Consider the following 23475-nt stretch of genomic DNA (forward strand, 5'->3'; position numbering starts at 1 on the left):
TTTATATGGATAGGGCTGGGACCCTTATGTTAGTCTGGTTATTTGGTTAATGACTACTAGGTGACTCTTGACAGATCCTGAATAAAACTGTTACTGTAGTATTGGAACACAGCAATCTATAGAATGATAGGTGTGGAAATATGCTATTTGAGAGATACCTTTTTCAGCAGAACCAATGAAAGACTTTTGAGCATTACACGGCTATTTCTCTGATCTTCAGAATTAACAGCTTCCCAAGTGTAGTAAACCAAAAAACCAAGCCCTACTTGATACGCAACCTGTACTCAAGAGAAAGCTTTAGTCCTAATTAGGGTAGTAGGTAGACCTCCTTTGCTTCAAGTGTTTTCCTATATATACTGCCTGAAATTTTTCAGTTTACTTTTTCATAGTGCTCCAAATTCTACTAATTAGACATAATCAGTGGATGGAGAGGGACACTAAGGCTGATTAAATGGAAGGTACTGTATAAGCAGAAGGCAAGGAGGTGGTATATATGTATGTGAAAAGTAAATAGATCAGTGGAAGTGTTTGAAAATACATTCTCACCCCAGACTGCTGTCTTATGTTTTCAAAACTATTTCTAACATGCTTCTAGATTTCTTCTGGGTACTTCAAACTACTTTCTTTAAAACCAACTAATCTTGGTGTGTTTCTTTGTCCTCCACTCCCAACTCCATGCAGACATATATAGGGTGTCCCCCAAAAAATGTATACACACTTTGAATAATTATAAATTCCAATGGGTTAAATCTGAAAAGAAAGAAATGTCAGTTGACCTATCAGCTGTTGTGTGTGTACAGGGTGTCCCCCCAAAATGTATATACATGTTAACAGCTGATAGCTCAGTTGATGTTTCTTTTCACATTTAGTCCATTGGAATTAATGGCAACCAGACTAAGCTTTGAATGAAGCAAATGCGTCCTGAAATGCTACTGGGAGTTTGGAAATGCAACTGAAGTACAAGGACAGTTTAGGAGGGAGTTTCAGACAGATCCATTTACCACCACTTGAATTAGAGAATAAGTTTGAAGCAGACAGAACTATTCAGAATGTCCGCAAGAAGTGTTCTGAAAGACCACTGACATCAGCAAGCCCTACAAGGCAAGAAAGGGCACTCAAATCTTTGTGAAGTGAGTCATATAAGAATTTCAAAATACTTTGTTCACTGTATTTTGAAGCACTGCCTTTGGAAAAGTTACATTCCAAAATGAGTCCATGTTATCAGTGAAGATGATTCAGACTGAAGAATGGAGTATTGCCAGTGGTGCTTGGCAAGATGTGTAGAAGCACACTTTCTAACAAAGATTGTGTGGAGTAAAGGGGCTACGATTAAATTAAATGGTTCAAGTAACTGCCACAATTGCACCTACTGGGGACCTGAGAATCCACATGTTATGGTGAAACATCATGTTAATTTACCAGGAGTTACAGTGTGGTGGCTTATCATCAACAGGATTAACTGGACCATTCATTTTTGACGCTACTGTGATTGGTCTCATTTAGTTGACCTTGCTGCAAAAGGCTGTCAGGGCAAGCATTAGGTCTTTGAAGATGAGTTTTATTTTAGGCAAGATGGGGCACTCCCCCCCCCCCCCACCACCACCACTGCCATCGTGATGTAATGAAAGACTTGATGGGCACAGGTGGATTGGACGAAGGGGTTTCATGGAATACCCTCGTTCACCAGACTTCACACCTCTAGACTTTTTTGTATGGTGATACTTAAAAGATAAAGTCTATGCTACAAAACTGGAAACAGTCACTGAATTAAGAGTAGCTATTGAACAGAAATGTACTCAAATACCCAACGAAATGTTTCTTGATGTTTGCAATTCCATTGCTTTTGAGTTATTGGCAGTGTCTGGACCAGAACGGACATCAGTTTGAAAACACATTTGACAAAACAATTAAACAGTGTCTGTAGATTCTATTACATTTTGAAAATGAAATGCATTTCACTTGCTTTATAACTATTCCAAATATGTGTGCAGTTTTTAAGTATACACACACACACACACATATATATATATATATTGTTCTTCATTACTCTGAGTAATTTCTCCCTCCCCACCACTTTTTTTTTTGCTTTGAGGCCTCACTAATTTGTTTTGGAGCCACTGTGTGTCTTCCTAATAACTTGTCCTTAATACTGATTTACTTTGTTTTTTTGTTGTTGTTTTTACCTGATGCTGTTTCAAAATCTTTAGTAGCTCCTAAGCCTGGAGCCAAATGAATAGTTTTTCCCCATGGTTCCTCAAAGGTAGTATGACTAATTATTGAGTTTCAGTATTGCAAGAAATGCAGGAAGCTGTATATGAATATATTGTTGAGGCTCTGCAAAACTAGGTGAAGTTTCATTTTTGCAAACTAATTGTCAGGAACATAAAGCACAAACTCCTGAGCAGAGCATACAAAATTTCCTTTACAGTCTGGGTATAATCTACGTTATGTATTCCTTCAGAGTCCTTTATGTTTCTCTCCCTGTTCATGCTTTCATTTTCTTCTCTCACACATTTTTCAACATGCTTTAGTATCTTTATGCCTCCTTTTTTCCTGTTTTCATTCTCCAAAGGTCAACTCAGATATTACTTCCTTTGAAGTCTTTTTTATCTGGAGCTTTTGGCTTTTCATTCAATACTCCCGTAACATTTTCAGATTTTTCTTAAGTATAATGATTTTCAACAGTCAGGTATGCATATCTAATCTAGTGATTAGTATAATTGCTCATTTTTCTAGTTCGTATTTATTGGGTTTCTTGGCTAACCCTTCATCAAGTTTTGGGAGACTTTCAGCCAGTATCTCAATTTTTTTCTCTGCCCCCATTCTTCCTTCTATAACTCCAATTAAATGTACAAAAGACGCGATGGCCGATTTCGCTCAGTGGTTAGAGTGTCGGCCTGCAGTCCAGAGAGGCCCGGGTTCGGTTTCCAGTAAGGGTGCATACCTCGGTTGCAGTTTGTCCCCAGCCCTGGTTGGTGGTGCAGGTGGCAGCCACTCAATGTGTCTCTTTCATGTCAATGTTTCTCTCTCTCTCTTTCTCTCTCTCTTCCTCTCTCTACCTCCTCCTCTATCTGAACAAAAAATGGAAAAATGTCCTTGGGTGAGGATTTAAAAAAAAAATGTACAAAAGACTTTCTTACTTTCCCTTCTGTATTCACCCTGTCATCTGTTTTTCCATGCTTCATGCTGGATAATTGGTTTCTAGTCTGTTTCCCAGTTACCTAGTTTTCCAGTTTTGCCTGGTTTAATGTTAAAATATATCAGTTTCCCACTTTGCTAACATTGGGGCTATCTATTCTGGTTTTGTTGATTCTTATCTCGGCATTCTTGTGTGTGGTAATTTTTTGTTGTTAATACTCACCCAGGGTACTTTTTTTTAAATTGATTTTTTAGATAGGTAGGGAGGAGGGCAGAGAGAGAAACATTGATTGGCTGCCTCCTGCACGCCCCCTACTGGAGATGGAGTCCGAAACTTAGGAATGTGCCCTGGCGGTGGGAATCAAACTTAGACCTCTCAGTCCATGTGACTAAGTCCAATCCACTGAGCCACACCTGCTGGGCTGAGCTTTATTTTTGCTTTATTTACCTTCAAAGTGCTCCAGTTCTGAACCACCACTATGTGGTGCTTAATGTGAGGTCCAGAGTGTGGGAATATTTCTTTCAGTATTATTTCACTATCCTCAACTTCCTACAGGCCCTGCACATGTGCATCACAGAGGGGTCAGGCTGTTTTAAGTTCCTCACTAGTAACTGGTGTTGCTATTTATTTGGAGCAAAGCTTATGGTGAATGGGGGTGTTCTTAGGGTTAGGGATAGGGTACTCTATGTACCTTATTCTCAGAGGTGGAGCTGTCTCAAGATTTCTGCCCTTCTCCCTGCTTCCTAGAGTCTAGAGTGCAGACAGACCCCTTTCCCTGTCCCTTGTATCTGATCTCTGCCTTGTATTGGTGGAGAATCTTGGGCAGGTAGGTTTCATAGTCCTTCAAGGTTAAAAGATAGCTGCCTTGTATTAGTAATAGTCCTTGCAGCCCTATCTTTCTAGCAACAGCTGATCTCACCTTGTTCTCATGCAGGGTCTGGAGCATGGATGAGCTTCTTCAGATTCTCCTCTTAAACATAGGCAGGCCCAATGTGGTCATACTACATAAAGATCTGTTTGTCCTCGTTCTTTTTTATGAGCACCCAGTGAAGACCTATGAAATAATTGCCTAATAGATTATCTGGCTTACTCTTGTTATGGTAAAGTAGGAATGCTGTTCTCTTGTGGCTATCTATATATTAAGCAGAGATGGAACACCCCCCCCTCCCCATTTTGATTTATTTTGCTTGAAAATATTCAAGTAGAGAGAAGTAGGGAGAATAGTAAAATTAATATTCATGTAACCTCACCTACATTGAGTAGTTCAAAATTTGCCATATTTGCTTTGTATCTATATAAGTTATATGTAATCATACATATAGTACTTAGTTTCTCAAATATGTAATGTTTTGAATTATTTAATATCAAGTTTGCAAACATCACGACAATTAAAATTCAGTCTACATTTAGACTTTCTGTTGTTTTATGGATGAAGATCCAGCCAAGGTTCATGCATTGCATTGGATTTTGTTTATTTAGTCTCAATCTAAAAGAGTACAGTACTTTAATACTTTTTTCTTTGTGACATTGACTTTCTGGAGAATCCAGGCCAGGTATCTTACATAATGTCCTTCATTTTGGATGTCTTATCCTCGTGATACCATATGTATTTAATTATGTTTAGTGTATTTTTTTAGTTGTAAAAATTTAGTTCCTTTTTCATGTGTGCTCCCTCTGACCCCCACCACCCACCCAAGAATATGTTTTAGAGAGGGAGGAAGGGGGAAGAGAGGAACATCGATTCGTTGCCTCTTGTATGTGCCCCAACTGAGAATCAAACTCACAACCTTTTGGTGTATGGGATGACTGACTTTCCAACTAACTAAGTCACCTGGCCAGGGCTTCACATATGCTTTTTGCAGTGTCCTCTTCCCTGCACATATTTTTAAAGTTTTCTCTCTATTTCAACATTATAAATATATAGTTTCATGTAATCTCCCTGAAATACTCGATACTTTTTTTTCTTGTATGTTGTGTCTCAAGTACCTTGTTTTGGTCCCTTATTTCATTATATTCTTAGTTATCCCCTGTTTATTATACTTCAAAAATAAGCTGAAGCCTAGAATGAAGGCACATTCTTCTAGGAAGATTTGTATTTGTTTCTGTCTGGTTCTTGGTTGCTTTTACTAGGTTGAGACCACCTTAAACTAAATTCAAGGTTTGAACTTCCATTTACCATCCAGGAAATAACAGCCTTAGATGGAAATCTGCACAAGAACAGGTTTACTTTTACCTTTGCTTTAATTCTTAACCTGTTTGGGTACTTTTGTAGTTCAGCTGACTGTGATGAGGTGGGTGGTTTATTAGAGTACTGATCTTGTACATTACCTGGGTTTTGATTTCCTTCCATGAGATTGACAAAACGAAATTTAAATTTTCTGGAATTTATAAATACCCTAAGGGCAGAAGGGCCTTTTGCACTTCCATAACTTTTGGATTCCAATTTTCCCTTCATTATTGACCTAGTAGTTCTTTATTATCTTGTCAACCCTTCATTGCTTTAGAGGATGTTCTCTATATTTTATCTAACGTTTTTCATTGTTTGGGTGGAAGGATTAGTTTTAGTAATCTGACATTATCAACAACTGAAGATTCTCTCTTTTTTATCCTCACCTGAGGACATTTTTTTTTTTGCATTTATCTTCAGATAGAGCGGGAGGGAGGAAGGGAGAAAGAGAGAGAGGGAAACATCAATGTGAGGGAGACACATTGACTGGTTGCCAGCCACCCGACCCTAGCTGGGGCCAGGAACAAACTGCAACCGAGGCACAGGCCCTTAGCAGGAACCAAACCCAGGACTCTGGTCCGCGGGGCTGATGCTTTAACCACTGAGCCAAATGGGCCAAGGCCTGAAGATTCTCTTTCATAGCATTTTGTATATATACATCTCTGCTCTTATATTCTATTGTTGTTATTTGTGTATTTATTTACTTAACTACATTTACTCTCCTTCTCTTTGAAATACGAGTTCAGAAGATAGCCTTTATTACTACATTCCTAGAGTTTAGCACCCTGTCTGGTATATTGAAGGTACAGTTGTCCCTCGCCACTTCCCGCTTCGACTTTCGCAGCCTCACTCTGTCACAGTTTTTTCAAATACTGTACTGCATTTGAAAAAAAACGTGATAGAGTGAAGCTGCGAGAGTTGAAGCGCAGAGTGGCGAGGGACGACTGTATATAAAGAATCCTACCTCGCAGAAATTCATTTATCACGGTAGAGTGTGGCATTAATTAACCACGATCAACGAGGGCTGACTACTCAGTAAGTAGCCCAAAAATTGAGCTGGCCCTGGCAGGTTTGGCTCAGCGGTTTTAGAGCGTCGGCCTGCGGTCCAGAGAGACCAGGGTTTGGCTCCTGCTGAGGGCACGTACCTCAGATACAGTTTGTCCCCGGCCCTGGTTGGGTCATGTGGGTGGCAACCATTCGATGTGTCCCTTTCACATCCATGTTTTCTCTCTCTCCCGCGCTCTCCCTCCCGCTCTATCTGAACAAAAAATGGAAGAAAAAAAAAGTCCTCCGGTGAGGATAAAAAAAAAAATTGAGCTGAACTCGGGATTTTTTTCAGGTGGTAGTTGGAAATTAAATGGGGAAGGTGATGAGTTCCTTTTAAACAAAACCTAGCATGGTTTTATTACAGACAAACTTTTTTGGTTTACTCAGAATAGCCCTGATATCCAAGTAAAGCCTTGTTGAAAAACATTGTAAAAATCCATTTAAACTGTCTGTAGTCTAGTATAAGCTGTGAGATAGTTTTTCAACTTAACATTATTATGAGATTTTGGTAACTTGCAGATAACAGGCAGAGAATTGGTTACAAAATTTTGCATGTCAGGTAATGACATAGAATTCCTTTAGGCTTTTTTAACTAGACTAAGAGAAAATTTAAAGTAAAATTTTATCCACAGAATAGATTTGAATTGTGCTGTTTTTGTGTAGGAAAACCTTTTCTTTGGTCTGATGATCAACAGACCACCAAAAGCATGAACTTACTTTAAAGAGCTCTTCAGGAAGCCCAGAAAAATGAAATTATCTGTAGAACAAGTAGTCAACTTTTTTTTAGTAGCTGACAAGCCAAATGGACAGAATACATAAATTGTTTTCCTCTGCTGTTGCTTATGTCTCAGTAAAATTACTCAAGGTGAGGGCATACTTAACACTTAAGTCCAAGTATGATGAATTAAACTAGTAGTTAAATAACAGCTTTACCCAAAAGACTGTTTTCCAAAGTTGTAAAGTTCAATAAAGTAACAATCTCAAATATTGATCATAAGATTGTTGAGGCTTTGTGGCTAATCTTTCTGCATTGGAAGCAAGTTGTGGTGAATAGAAAATGTGGCCTCTTGCTGTTGTCGGTGCCTCAGCTTAGTCAGATTTGTTAATAGATTTGTTGATAAGGAACTTGAACACATAATTCCAGTTGGACCCATGATGCCTAGGACTTCAGTGAGTCTCAAAGAGTACAACTTGTGTTATGGAAATTTCATAGTGGTAACTGCTGTGTGAAAATTGAGTGGCAAGACATGGCAGACAGGCAAATATCATGTATTGTCTACATGGGTTGGTTCACAGTCCTGGTATGGTAGATTTTTGTGTTATCACCAAACAGAAAGCTTAATTGTTGTGAAATCAAATATAAAGAAATGTAGAAAACAAACACAATATAGTGACAGAAGGAAACTAAGATACCATTATATATCGACCATTTAGGAAAGATTGTATATATGAACTTTTTTGGTGTATAGTTCTCTTTTAAGTCTTGGTTAAAAGTATTAATACCTTTTCCCTGCTATTGTGTTATTTTTGCTTACACCTTTTCTGCTTTGGCACTTATAACTGTTATGTGCTTATTTGTGTAGTCTGTTCTCTACTAGACTACAACTTCTTGATACTCTCCCAGTATGTTGTCCCCTCACCATATCCCCTTGTTTGGTATTAATTTTAATGTCTAACACATACTAAGCACCAAAAAACAAAACACCTATCTGTTAAATTAATGAAGAACTTAAAAAAGATGCCTCATAGTACCTTGCAGGTGGTCTAGTGGAAGTTTTCCAAGGACTCTGCATTTTAATTTTTTTGCTATTTTTTGTGCTTTTGACCTACAACTTATGCAACCATATTATATAAGTTCTCTGGTAACACCTACATTATCAAAATTCCATCAGTTTATGTAGAAGAGTTGCCAAAAATAGTTTCATACAGTATAAATTATATCTCCCAGAGGACTTTGCCTCTTTGTCTTCTCTCAAGAGGTTTGCTTTAAGCATATTTCCTACTGGGTTAGTCTCATTCTGCAAGTATGCAAGTAAGAATTGGATGTAAATATAGTCTAATTAAACTGCAGGAAGTATGATTCAGAAGCATTATTGTTATTGAAGAACCATCTATAGGCCTGTATCTCTTAAAAAGCATTTAGTCTCCCTGTTTAAAATCCTCAGGTGTCACACGCGGCTGGTGTGGCTCTGTGGTTGAGCATCGACCTATGCACCAAGAGGTTGCAGGTTTGATTCCTGTTCAGGGCACATGCCCAGGTTGTGGGCTCAATCCCCAGTGGGGGGCAGGCAGGAGGTGGCCAATCAGTGTTCTCTCTCATCAATGTTTCTGTCTCTCTCTCTCCCTTCCTCTCTCTCTAAAATCAATAAAGAAACATTTTAAAAATAAAAATAAATCCTCAGGTCACAAATGTCGTCCTGTGTTTAGTATTTTCATAGCCTTTTTGATAAAATAACAAGTCTGCCACTTGTTAAATCATTTATGGACTTTTGCATGTCAGTGTTTAACCATTAATACTTTTTCTACTAATGTATACTTTAAAAGTTTGGTTCATATTATACCTCTTTTTAGTAAAAAAAAAAAAAAAAAAAAAGTAAATTGTGTGGACATATATAGCTTATAAAAAGCTGAAGTGATTGTATGCTTTATCATCCAAACCAGGCCACTGTATAAGAGACAGCGCAAGCACTATTAATAATTGTCCTGAGATAATGAGCACAAATTAGGACTTTTCTAGCTATAAACTGGGACTGGTCTAGGCAAAACAGGAAATATGGTCATCCTACTTAAAAGGAAAACAGTAGTTCTTTGCCCTACCCCTTCTACCCCTTACCTCATTCCCAGTCCCACTTTCCAAAGGCAGCAGCCTTCAATTTTTTAACTCTTCTAGGTTTTACTTTCCTATTTCTAAATGATGTATTTATATTGTTTATGATTTTCAATATTGTATGTGTTTTTCTCATTCACTATTGTCTTTATTTTTCCTCCCCACCTTCATCTCACAGCATGTATGTAACAAAATCAATAGACTGTTTAAAACTCTAAATATTAGGTGTTCACCCAAACACAGTACCTTTTTTCTGGAACAATAGCTCTGGTTTCCCAAGTTAGAAAATTAATTTATTAAATTGCCATTTTTCAGCATTTTTTCAGTTGTATTATTTTTGCCAGAATAGTTTCTATTTATTTGGTGCTTCCCCCCCCCCCCCCCTTTTCTTAGAACTTGGCTTCCATTATCTGTGATCCTGCTCCAATCTCAATGTTTTCATTGTTCCTTATGCTTTCCTCATACCTTTGTAACTGTTTCCTGGGTATTGTGTGTGGTTCTTGAGTTCCTTCCACTCTCATTTTCCTAGGACATGCTCTTCATTTAGCTTCCTGTGGTTTTTGTTTTGTCATTGATTTTATGTTAAGATCTTGTAAATCTGAAAATGTACCCTATTCTTCATCTCACATTTAGTTGTCGGAACTTAAGGCTAAACATTTTTCTCAGTATTACAGATACAGTCATCCCTCTCCACTTCGAGCTTCGTCGGTGGCAGCTTCGCTCTATCGCGGTTTCTTCAAATATAGTGTATAGTGTTGGAAAAAACAGAGATAGAGTGAAGACACGAAAGTCGAAGCGGGAAGTGGTGAGGGACGAATGTATATAAATAAAGAATCCTAGTTCGTGGAAATTGATTTATCACGATAGAGTCTGGAACTGATTAACCGCGATAAACGAGGGCCGACTGTATTGCTTCATTGTCTTAAGAGATTTTAAGGGTGCAATTAAGCCATTCTAATTACTTTTCATTTGTATGTGACTTTTTCACTCTTGTAAACTTTTATATCTGGTGTTCTGAAATTTCAAGATGATACATTGTGCTTTAGTGTTGGTCTCTTTTTTATGATCTGCTGAGTACTCTTGAACCCTTTCAGTGTGAAGATTTATATTCTTTAATTCTAGAAAGGTTCTTTTTATTTCTTTGATGATTTTTTCATTTCTTTCTCTCTTTCTATAACCATATTATAGTCAAATGATAACTCCCCTTGACAATCTCCAATTTTCAGTTTACATTTTCTACTTAAGAGAGGTTTACTCAATTTACTCCTCTAAGTCTTATGTTGATTATTTCAGTATATCACATTTTTTAAAAAGTGTATCATATTTTCAATATCCACAAGCTCATTATACTCTGACTGCTTTCTCAAGCATCCTGTTATTGTTTTATGAATGAATATATTATTCTTTTGAGGATAGTAATTAGCTTCTTTCCTTGGATTTTCTTTAAATTTTTGTTGTTGTTGACTTTTATCTGTTGGAGGCTTTCCTTGGATGCCTAGTTATCTTTGATGTTTGTCTATTAGAGAGAAGCACTAAAAAAGCAGATTAGAAACTCTTGGTGACTTTGTTGTGGGGTAGGATGATCAAATGGCAGCTAGCTTTGTAATTGGGAGCATATTCCAAAGGTTGATGTGCAGAAACCTTATCTCTGGTGTTTTGTTTGATGATCCAAGAGTAAAATCTCTTAGTCTTCCGACAGCATTATAGAAAGAAAATCAGAAAAGAATCCTTGTGTCAACATTGAGTGTATATATATTTTTATTCCTTATATTAACTCCCACATATTTAAGGAAAACTAATCAATTGCTTGTGAGATCCTTATTTCCAGAGAATAAATATCCTGTTTTTGGAAGAATGGAGCTAGGGGAAGAATTTGGGGTTTTACTGCTTTGACTACAAATTTTAATTCGGCAACTCATTTTCAACCTTTTTTATGGTACTTTGTACCTCTAGGTCTTGACCTTTCTAGTTCCACCTTTTTCTAAATACTTAGGGTATATACCGTTTCATCCTCTGCTGAATTCTACCTCTCCTACTTTGGATTCTCCAAATGTACATTGAAATCTTTTGCCTTCAATGGACCCCTTCCTGTTCTTTTCATGGTCAAAGCTTTGGATTAATTTACTGCCATTTATAGAGGTTTGGGAAAGAGGGGCCAAAATAGATGTATAAGGATAACCTGTCATGTTTAATTAGAAATTCAGAGCTGACCTTTTTTTTTATAAGCTTTTTTGATTTAGTCATATCTCATAGTATCACTTAACTCTGGTTTCTCATTGCTAGATGTTCTTAGCTGAATAATTTTAATTGATATTGAGCTTGTGTTATATCTTTTTTATATTTGTTGTGTGTCTCCTATTGCAATAGAGACCATATGTTTTGCTCATTTTTTTGCCCTCTTTATCCTTTCTGTCATTCTTGATACCATGTTTTTAAGACTAATATTGAACAGGACGTTCTTTTGTAGTACTTTTCAAGTAGAAAGATGTGATAATGAGGCCACATGCTGAAAATGAATTAGATATTTTTTACTTAAATTTTTTAATAAAGCAAATATACCCTATTTAAGATGCACATCAAGTAAGTGAAGTGCATCTCTTTCCACTTCCAGACAATAAGGGAATAATTTTTGATCTTGAAAGTTGGTAATTGGTAGAAGTTGAGAGTATTGTGCTTTCTTGTCATTTCCTACTTTCTTTTTCCTCATTTTCTTTCTACTCTGAAGACTGGTGGCATCTCTCAGTTATCCAGAGGCCTCATTGTAAATTTTTACCTAGGAAACCTAGACATTTTTTCTCTCTCTCTTTTTTTTATCCTCACTCGAGGACATTTTTTACATTTATCTTCAGATAGAGCGGGACGGGGGTGGGGAGAGAGAAAAACACTGATGGGAGAGAGAGACATTAGCTGGCTGCTACCCACACAACCCCAGCCGGGGCTGGGGACAAACTGCAACCTAAGTATGTGCCCTTAGCGGGAACCGAACCTGGGACTCTGGTCCTTGGACCAACGCTCTTAACCGCAGAGCCAAACTGGCCAGGGCAATTTTTCTTTTTAATTTATAAAAGTAACCTTGATAATAGCACTATTGTAATAGCTTAAAACTGGAAATAATCCAGTGTTCCTCCACAGTAGAATGGGCAAATAAATTGTGTGTTAATACAATGAAATATTATATATACCAGTTGGAGTGATCTTAACAAATGCATGAAACAACACAAATCTCATGAATACAATGGTGAGCAAATAAAACTAGACATAAAAGAGTACATATTCGTTAATATATAGTCAAAAATCAGGTGTGGCTGTGGTGTCTCGGCATAGGTTAAGAGGAATGTTTAGTAAACAAAACCTAGGACTTCTGTTTGAGATGAGTGAAAAAGATGAAGGAATTAAGAAGTACAAATTGGTTGGTAAACTGATGAACCTCAAAGGGAAGGGGGGAGGGAAGGTGGGATGAGATAAACCAAAGAACTTCTATGCATATGTGCATAACCAATGGATACTGAAAATAGTGTGGGGAAGGCAGGAGGGGGGTCGATTGGGAAGGAGTGGGTCAGTGGGGGACCTCTGTAACACATTCAACAATAAAGATACGTAAAAAAAAAAAGAATAAAATCTATATATTATTTTCACTTTGAGAAGGGGAGATAGGAAAACAAATTACCAAAGCATAAGGTAGTATAATGTCTTAATGAAAGTATGTATAAAGTGGAGGCAGAAAAATAAAAGTGCTTGTTTTAAAACCATAACCAGGAATTGAATGTGGATTGTGTAGACTTTCCTGGCACATACAAAGGCCTGTGAGAGCATTTATGTTATGGGATATGGAGTATTGAACACCAATAATAGATAAGAATAGCAAGATAATCAAGGGCAAATTTGTGTAGGATTTTATATGGAGACACAATTGAATAAGGGAAAGCGCCCAGGCTTTGGAAACAACAAGCCTTGATTTCTCTTTTTTACTTTTATTGTGTATGCTTCATTTTATGGACAGTAGGGAACTTTGATAGACTTTAGACCTCTGCCTTGTAAAAGAGGGGTGATGATAGTCTTATAATTTATCATGCCACATATAGTTAATTCTTGATTTGAGCTGCATGTTTTCCCAAAGGCAATTAATCACAATTTGAATTTCACAGGAAATCTTAAGAATGGAGTCTAAACCTTCAAGGATTCCAAGAAGAATTTCTGTTCAACCTCCAAGCTCTTTAAGTGCTAGGATGATGTCTGGAAGCAGAGGAAGTAGTTTAAATGATACCTGTCACTCAAGAGACCCTTCCTTTAGACTGGATTCTGAATATCAGGTAACATCTTAATTTGGAATATATGTACAGTTTTTTCAGAATCCATGGGGCCATGTGTGTCTTCTGGATTTTAGATACTGAGTAGAGTATGTTTAGAATACCCTCAGCTGAATTTGTGGCATCAAAACATTATGTTTGCAGCAAAATGAATGCTTGTTCATAACAAGTAGCAAAAACTTAATGTTTTTCAAACTTCTTGGGCTTTAGAATTATGAATGAGGGATTGTGATCTTATATAAAATGATAAGTATAAATTTAAGTTATTCAAAGTGGATGACTTTATCAAAGGACCAAAAATTGAATCTTTTCTCTCTAATGTTACATTCATTTATCTGACTTTTCTCTGCGAGTATACAAGGCAGTGGTGGAATAATGATTATTGTTAATTGGGGTTTTTTTTTGTGTTTTTGTTTTTTGTTTTTTTATCCTCACCCGACGACATTTTTCCATTTTTTGTACAGATAGAGTGGGAGGGAGAGAGAGAGAGAGAGAAACATCGACGTGAAGGGACACATCGAGTGGCTGCCACCCGCACGACCAACCAGGGCCGGGGACAAACTGCAACCGAAGTACGTGCCCTTAGCGGGAACCGAACCCGGGTCTCTCCGGACCGCAGGCCGACACTCTAACCGCTGAGCCAAACTGGCCAGGGCTTTTTGTTTGTTTTTGATGACACAGCATTTAAATACTTTGATTTCAGATGAATTTGGGGCTTTTTTTTAATGGTTAGTTTAGTAGTGACTGCATTGATTCATCATCTATATAAAGTTACACATGCTACTCTTAGTAGCTAATTTTCCTTAGGACTGACAACACTTTGGTTTTTGAAAATGTTCATTAGGGTTATATAAAACACAGCAGTTGAGTATGAAGCTATAACTCTCAGAAGGCATGATTTGTAGGTTTAGTGCAATTTATCTTTTGAATTTAAGTTTATTGCATTATTGGCTGAACAGCTTATTAAATCACATGTGATTTGCTAAAGTCTGATGTTTAGGTAACTGAATCTTATGACAATCCTTTAGTGAAAATTTCTGTCTTAAGTACTTATATGTCTATATATCATGTGATGCTGTATGTGGCAGCCATATAAAAATATTTCTGCACAGTAATAAGCATTTTATAAAATATTCATAGAAAGACTGAATTAAAAATAATTTCTCTAAAATGTCCACATCTACCTACACACTCATAATCTTTATATGAACTGTTTACTTGGGCTCATTTTCAGTGTTAATTGATTGTGTGTGTGTGTATTTTTGTTTTTGTTTTTTTATCCTCACCCGAGAACATTTTTCCATTTTTTTGTTCAGATAGAGCGGGAGGGAGGGAGGGAGGAAGGGAGGGGGGGAGAGAGAGAGAGAGAGAGAGAGAGAAACATTGACGTGAAAGGAACACATTGAGTGGCTGCCTCCTGCACAACCCAGCCAGGGCCAGGGACAAACTGTAACCGAGGTACGTGCCCTTAGTGGGAACGGAACTCGGGTCTCTCTGGACTGCAGGCCCACGCTGTAACCGCTGAGCCAGACCGGGGCAGTGTGTGTGTTTTTAAATTTTTATTTTGTTGCTAGACAAGAGTATGCTTGCCAGGGGTACAGAATCATATTTTTTGTATTCTGTAGAAATGCCGTGACTTATTAAGGAACACAGAATTGTTTTTTTCTCCTATATTTATAGAAATTTGTCTTCTATGTTTGTGTGATTTTCCATACAGCTTTTTAGTGAGGAACACCAGACTAAAACCAGACTATATGGCCTGGATTGGAGTATTGTTCCTTCAGTAGCTATTTGAACCTGGGCAAGTTATATCTTTCTTATTTTCCATATTATTTAGTCAATTGGGTTGTTAGCGTTAAATGAATAAATACATTGAATGAGAATAGTGCCTGCCACATGATAAGCACTACATAAATGTTAGCTCCTACATTTTTATTATAATTTGTTATGTTTGTGGATTAAATAATATGGAAACACCATATATTTATACAGTGCTTGACATTTTATAAACATTTTCCACTTTTAATTTTCTTTAAATAGGACTCATACTTGTGTCATTTGGAAAATAAGCATCTGAAATTTGGAAAGATGTGATTTTCCTCAGAAAATCATTAGTATATAATGTACTCGAGCTTAAGAATCTGTTAAACTTCTGGATAGCATTGTTTCTTCTTCAGGGAAATGGAGGTTCCAAGTTCCAAACAATTGACATTCTAAATATCTTTTGGTTCTCAGTCATTTGTAAGCTGGGTTGCCTCTATTGTTAATCTTGCTGATATTTCTGTTGCTCCAACTTTGAATTTTTGTTACAAATTGAATGGTTGAAAACTGTGATCATCTCATCTCTTTGGTAACAGTAGGTAGAATTTTAGATACTTTTAATAGAAAATTCAATTCCTATTAGACTGTTGAAAGTAAAAAACTTAAGAGTATACTATGAATATGTTTATGATACTTTTCTGTGACTTAAGCTAATTCCATTGCATTTTTCTTTTTTTGCTTTGTTGAGAGTGATTACTTTTAATATAAAATAATAAAGTAGTAGGCTTTTTATGAGGTTATAGGTGCTTTTTTCAGTTATTGGCATCTTTTCTAGTTTGTAAATAACTATTACAGAACTTAATTCCATTGCATATTTTGTTTTCTAAAGAATTAGGTGAACTAATGATATTTAACTTTTTTTTTTCCACTTATCTACTACAAGGCTACCTCCCATGGAAATAAATAAATGTGTATATACATGTATACACAATTAGACAAGTAAATGAAAATGGCTTTAAAATGGAATCAGGAAAAACACACATCAAATACTGAGTCTGGGTCAAGTTTGTAACATTCATAAAGCATTCATAAGCCTAGCATTGTTTTTTGTTTCTTTAAATACATTTTTATTGGGGTTTTTTATTTTATTTGTTTTTTTGTTTTGTTTTTTTTTGTTTTTAGAGATAGAGGTAGGGAAAGATCTCAGAGATAGAAACATCAGTGTGAGAGAGATACTTCAATCCGCTTCCTCTTGCACTCCCCCTACTGGGAATTGAGCCTGCAACCCAGGCATGGGCCCTGACTGGGAATCCAACAGGATTTCTCAGTTCTTGGAGCGACACTCAATCCACTGAGCCACACTGGTCAGGCAAGCCCAGCAGTGTTTTAAAACTTAACTTGTACTCTTGTTTTTGGTGCCAGGAAGATCACAGGGAAACATGACCAGCTTTATAAGGTGTTTTGTTCATAAGGAAAAGAAATAACCAATTTCTCAAAGGAAGCAACACTTGACATTCTGGTCTAAAAGAGGACAGTGAATGATAAAGTGGACTGTCTACACGTAGTAATCATACTATAAGTATATACCTGGTTTAGTGAAATTGTTTCTTGATAGACCTCAGTGAAAGCAAAGGACATGATACAAAGTGTATAGCTTAATGAAAACAGTTTTGTAAAGCAGCAACAGAGTAACTTTCTGGTAGTCTCTCATGATCCAGGTAGCAAACTTGAGGGAAAGGGAAGGGGCGTTGAGGTATAAATGGACTACAAGTCCTTTCTTCTTGTATAAATTCAAGGTTTTTTACCTGGGTATCTCATAAAGTTGACATGGATGAATCTATACATTTTAAAATTTAATTTAATTTTTATTTTTTTAAGTATGTTTTTATTGATTTTTTTTTAGAAAGAGAGGAAGGGGGGGAGGAGAGAAACATAGATGTGAGAGCGAAACCTGGGCATGTGCCCTGACCTGGAATCGAACCGAGACCTCTGTCAATGGGATGATTCTGAATACACAGTCACATCGGCCGGGCAACCTATATTTCTAAAGAGACAAACTAATCTTTTCTATTTTTAGGCATTATATTGGGTATACTGCCTAACCAATTAATGCATTAGGAAGATATAAAATAGTTTGTATATTTTGAATGACTTTTGTGTTCTGGGTGGTTTTATTTTGTGCATGTATATATTTATATGTTAATAGAGAGAACCTTGAGCTAAGAGTTTTAAAATATGTACTTATTTTAGCTATTTCTTGTTTCACTAATGAAGAGATTCCAAATATGAAGATATTTTTTTCAAAAAACATACTGTTTATAATATTGTATGACTGTATTCCTAACATGAGCATTAGATTAAGAATAAATTTTTTATTACTTGACAATCTTATTTTTGTAGTAGAGTGTTCACAATCACTTTATGTATTAGTACCTTGGCATTTTTTTCCCCTTCTAAGAACAGGAAACACGTGCCTCAGAAGGTTGCAATATTAAACCAGGAAAACAAAATTAATAACATTTTTGCTTTTATGAATTTCCTAACTAGATGTTTATACAGTTACAAATAAGACTTAATCTAAATCAGATTTATTACCCAACAAAGTACAATTTTTATATAAAGAGACAGTGGGTAGAAGGGACAAAGGTTTGGAAAACCAACATGGTAGAGACATTTGGTCTTCGGAAATGTATTAGAATATTGTAAATTAAATTTAATATTGAATGCAAGCATTTTGTTCTTTAAAAAAATTTTTTTTTAACAGTCTACATCTGCATCAGCATCTGCATCTCCTTTTCAATCTACATGGTATAGTGAATCTGAGATAACTCAGGGAGCACGCTCAAGATCACAAAACCAGCAACGAGATCATGATTCAAAAAGACCTAAACTTTCCTGTACAAACTGTACATCTACCTCAGCTGGGAGAAATGTTGGACATGGTTTAAATACAGTATCAGGTATGAATTAAATTTATGTAAGAGTTACACCATATGTATTTTGGACTAAAGCTCTTTTCCCAAGATGTGGTATATTAAGCAAATAGAGCACATGTAAGACGATAGGGTCAGAAATGGAGTGGAGTTGCCAACATCTTACCTTTAGTTAGTGCTAGAACTGAAATAAAGTCTCCATTTTGATTTTTTCTTCCTCTAAATTTGTTACAGATGTTTTATACATACAGAATATTAATGGATTTTAATTCATTAGAATAGCTGAAAATGTTTGGTGATCAGATTGGTAAAAGTGACATGTATTCTGCTGGTTATTATAGGAGGTAAATTTTGTAATTGTTACTGGGAAAGCCAGTTTTTTGAAGTAGGCTTAAAATATTTTCAAAGCATATCTTTTATAAATGAGAAACATTGTGGTATATATTTATTTTTAGAAAATATATCAAATTCTTTATTTAAAAAATAATTGGTGGTATTTTACTAGAGAGTTCTATACTAGGAATTAGAAAGCCATGGTTCTAGCCTTCTAATTAGATGTGTGCATTGAATAAGTCACTTAACCATTCTGGGATTTAGATGGCTTATCCATACATCTTTATGCTTGGTATCTTGTACTCACAGACATATATGTTGCACAAATTGAAAAGATCTTTTATTGAGAGGGCAGGAGGCTCTTTCCTTATTTACACTTCCTTCAAATAAAATTGTCCAATGCCTGAAATAGTTTTAAGATGAGACAGAACTTGTGATGACACAATTGGAGATATGCATATGTATTCCAATTGCATTTAGTGTAAGCCATTCCTTTGTATTTTAATAGGCAGGACTGCCATGGGAAAGACACTGCCCTTCTGAAGGATATTAAAAGTAATGTGGTGGGTAAGAGCAGACCTTAACTGTGTAGACAGATACCACTGTGCAGAGATTTTTGTTCTCTTCTGCTCTATGAAGGCAAAGCATTAAATACCCCGGGTCGTTTCCCTTAATGAAGAGGAATTATTAAGGCTATTGGGACCAAAAGGAAGAATCAACATTTTGAAGTAAATAATAAGGGAGGGGGGGAGCTTTGAGACTTAATTTTCAATTTATTTTTAAATTAAATTGTATCTAACAAAATTTACATAATAATTGCATTGATGCATTAATTCTTAGACTAGGAACGAACCAAATGTGGTGGCAGTGATATTTCTGATAAATAGTATTATATAACCTTCTGTTATAAGGTGGGTTTGATTTTGATTTTGGCTGTTTTCCAACATCACTTTCACTGACTTCTCATGATATTCTGCATCTTCAGCAAGTTTTGCATTTTTTTCTGTAATCATTTTTACATCATGTTTACATTGTATGGTCAGCTAGAGAATGAATGACACATTAGCATTATGGATGGGGATAGAGTCTAGTGTTAGAGAAGAGTGTTTTAGTAGGAAATGTTTTTATAAGTGATGAATTTATTTAGTGAATAATTATGTTTTGCTAAATTTTGCTTCTGATTACAACTGTATAACTGGGGATTTCTGTAATAAATCACAACCTCCCTGTGTAATACTGAAGATATTTTGTCATCAGAAACCTTAAAAGATTTATCTGAATTAAAACTTCTTTGATTATTTTAAGATTCTTCTTGGAGGCATAGTCAAGTTCCAAGATCTTCATCAGTGGTACTTGGATCATTTGGAAGTGACTTAATGAGAGAGAGGAGAGATTTAGAGAGGAGAGCAGATTCCTCCTTTAGTAATCTTATGGATTATAGTCACAGAAGTGGTGATTTCACAACTTCATCATGTATGTATAAACTGTATTGTTATATATAACTTATCTAATTATATTTTTCTTTTTATGTCACTAAAATCACAGTACAAAAGAATAAATGAAGTGAATCTTATGTATATGTCATGAAGTATACTAAATAATTGTATATTCCAGTATAATTTGCCTTATGTCCTATAATAAGTAACTGATTATAGTTAAATTCTGAACTAAAGCTTGAAATCACCTTTTTAAGACAATTTAGAATTACCTTAATTTAACACTAATGTGCCTTTTCATTTAGTTGGAAGTACCCACACTGTTTATCAATGCATATAAGTTAAGCTTTTTGAATATAAATACCATAAAACAATAGAACTAAGTAACTGAAGACAAAAAGTGCTAATCGAAGTAGACAAATGTAGCGGGAAGATACGTTTGATTTTAAAGATTTAGTTTCTTTTAAATAAGTGTATGGGGCAGGCCTTTGCTTTATTTAAGACAAAACATCTTTTTATTTGCTTGGCTTTGAATGGATGACATTTAGTAGACAGTGTCAATAGCTTCTAGGTTTGGAAGTATAAAAGCACAAGATAGAGCCCAACCGGTGTGGCTCAGTGGTTGAGCGTCAACCCATGCACCAAGAGGTTGCCCGTTCGATTCCTGGTCAGGGCACGTGTCCAGGTTGTGGGCCAGGCCCCCAGTGGGGAGATACAGGAGGCGGCCAATGGATATTCTCTCTCATCGATGTTTCTATCTTTCTCCCTTTTCCTTCTTCTCTCTCTAAAATCAATAAGGGGCGGGGGGAGCACAAAATAGAATAGATATAGCTTCTAACAGTTTATCCTTTCATGAGGCTGTATTAGCACAGTAGTAATCTAGCTCTTAAACTAGGTATATGGATAAATATTCTTTATAAAGGAATGTTATAGTATTTGTCATCCCTTTGAAGTTTAGAGCCTCCAGTGGTGTACTTTAAAAATTTTAGATATCAGTACTCTATTCTGATTCATAGCTCCCAGCCAGTATTAAAAAGCAAAGGTATGTTAGATGAGTAACCAGAGATAAGAACCACTGCTGTTACCCTGAAGGAGGGAAAAATTGGACAATTTTCTAGCTATTAGCAGTTTGCCATAAAATTACAAGGGCAATGATATTTATATGAAATAACCTTTATACTTACTGCAGAGTAAGAAATATCTCCTAAACACTGTCTCCCTAGGATTATTTTGCTCTGATTTGTTATGAGTTAATTACACTGAGATATTAGATATTCTACCATATCAATTTCTAATCAGCAGATTCAACTGTTTTTACCTTCATCAAGTTAGTAGATTGATGTTTACCTCTCATAAGCTTTCATTTCTTTTTAGTTTGTAATGTTGACTTTATACAGAATTGCTGGATTTCACCAAAGGTATAGAAAGTGAAGCACATCAATGTTTTTTTCTATAATAACAGTTAAGCTGTGTAGCTATAATGTAGTAGTATTCGGTTTGAAACCAGCATTTCTTTGGGGCAGTAATTAGTCATTAATAAATGCAAATTTTAATAATAGTCAAATATTTCATGTAATTGGTTATTTTTCCTTTCTTTCAAAAATAGATGTTCAAGACAGAGTTCCTTCTTCATATTCACAGGGCGCAAGACCAAAAGAGAACTCAGTGAGCACTTTACAATTGACTACATCATCCACAAACCACCAAATGCCTTCTGAACGCCAGACCATACCGTGTTCTAGGGACTCTAGCAGAAATTCTTTAAGATCAAATTTTTCTCCAAGAGAATTGGAGTCTCCCCAAAGCAGTACACAGCCTGGATTTTCTTATATTTCAAATAGAGGTGAAACCTCAACCATAAGCAATTCAGATAGGGTTGGTTCATCTCAAAGATCATTTCAAGAATCTTCTGACAATGAAGGTCGACGTACGACCAGGAGATTGCTATCACGTATAGCTTCTAGTATGTCATCTACTTTTTTTTCACGAAGGTCTAGTCAGGAATCCTTAAATACAAGATCATTGAGTTCAGAAAATTCTTACATTTCTCCAAGAATCTCAACAGCTTCACGGTCTCGTAATGCAGCATCAACTTCTGACGTTCCTGATAATAGGGCATCTGAAGCTTCTCAGGGATTTCGATTTCTTAGGCGAAGATGGGGTTTGTCATCTCTTAGCCAAAATCATAGCTCTGAGCCAGATTCAGAAAATTTTAACCAAGAATCTGAAGGTAGAAATTCAGGACCATCATTATCTTCCTCATTTAGAAATAGATGCACACCTTTGTTCTCTAGAAGGAGGCGAGAGGGACGAGATGAATCTTCAAGGATATCCACTTCTGATATACCGTCTAGATCTCACCATATTTTTAGAAGGGAATCAAATGAAGTGGTTCACCTTGAAGCACAGAGTGATCCCCTTGGGGCTGCTGCCAACAGATCACAAGCACCTGCAGCATCGAGCAGTGCTGCTGCAGGAGGCTCCACATCTGATTCAGCTCACAGTGGAAGAAACACAGGAATAACAGGGATCCTTCCTGGTTCCTTATTTCGATTTGGAGTCCCCCCTGCCCTTGGAAGTAATTTGACCGACAATGTCATGATCACTGTAGATATTATTCCTTCAGGTTGGAGTTCATCTGATGGAAAAAGTGATAAAACTAAAAGCGCACCTTCAAGAGACCCAGAAAGACTGCAGAAAATAAAAGAGAGGTAAATTTGAACACCTGTCTTAAGCCCACAAAGCAAGAGCAGATTAGAGGAAAAACTACTTCTAAAATGGCTTCTTAAACATTGATACCTTAAGTTTTTTTTCCCTTGAAATTTACAGTAGGATGTTAGCATTGGTGTTACCTCTTAACTCAGGTAAAATGGATGAGAATTAATAATGGAGGTAGGCACTAGGGTGTCTACTGCATCAAGAAATAATCTAAAGATTAGCTTTAAACAGCTTTGGAAACAGATGCACACAAAGACAAAAATCTTAATCTTTTACATTATTCCTTGATAGATTATTGCTAAATTGAATCTGTAAGGAGGTCCAAGTGGTCATGAATTATTAAGATAATTACTAAGATGATTTATATACTCTATAATTCTCACCTCAAATCTTTTGAAGGTACATACTATTAATTTGGTTTTTGAAGTCCCAAGTATTTTTTATATTGTAACTGTTCGGTAAATAAGTTTAAAGTTTAGACTTTTAAACCTTTATACAAATGAAATCTTTAGTGCAGTTGAAATTTGCTTTAAAATCTCTGTTAAGAGTAAAAAGATGAAAGATCAGCGATTTTAGAACCAAATTGAGTATTAATTTTGTCATCTTAGTATACTTATTTAGTTTTTCCATCTAGTAAATGAATTTTAATGATAAAATGGGTTAGGGTAGTACATGTAAAATATAGGAAGAAAAGACTATATAAAGCTAAGGTTGTAGAATGTTTTGTTTTTTTTCTTGTTCATAAAG

The 23475-nt window shown here is 36.0% G+C and overlaps 1 protein-coding gene across 4 annotated transcripts in view; it reads left to right on the plus strand.

Moving 5' to 3' along the window:
* Positions 1-23475, plus strand: part of MARCHF7 (membrane associated ring-CH-type finger 7) — a 45380-nt gene that overhangs the window by 5291 nt on the left and 16614 nt on the right. For 2 of the 4 annotated variants that reach the window (XR_004958644.1, XM_036253769.1), the window contains exons 2-5: positions 13386-13550; positions 18073-18268; positions 19880-20047; positions 21617-22721. Coding sequence is in view for 3 of the 4 variants with exons in the window: in XM_036253769.1 (XP_036109662.1) it covers positions 13398-13550; positions 18073-18268; positions 19880-20047; positions 21617-22721 (1622 nt within the window). In the remaining variant the exon portion in view is untranslated. Of the gene's footprint in view, positions 1-13385; positions 13551-18072; positions 18269-19082; positions 19142-19879; positions 20048-21616; positions 22722-23475 lie in introns of those variants that run through there. The other 2 variants (XM_036253771.1, XM_036253770.1) reach the window with 2 other exon arrangements.

Source organism: Molossus molossus, unplaced genomic scaffold (genome assembly GCF_014108415.1).
Source record: "Molossus molossus isolate mMolMol1 unplaced genomic scaffold, mMolMol1.p scaffold_m16_p_11, whole genome shotgun sequence".
NCBI classification, from domain to species: domain Eukaryota; kingdom Metazoa; phylum Chordata; class Mammalia; order Chiroptera; family Molossidae; genus Molossus; species Molossus molossus.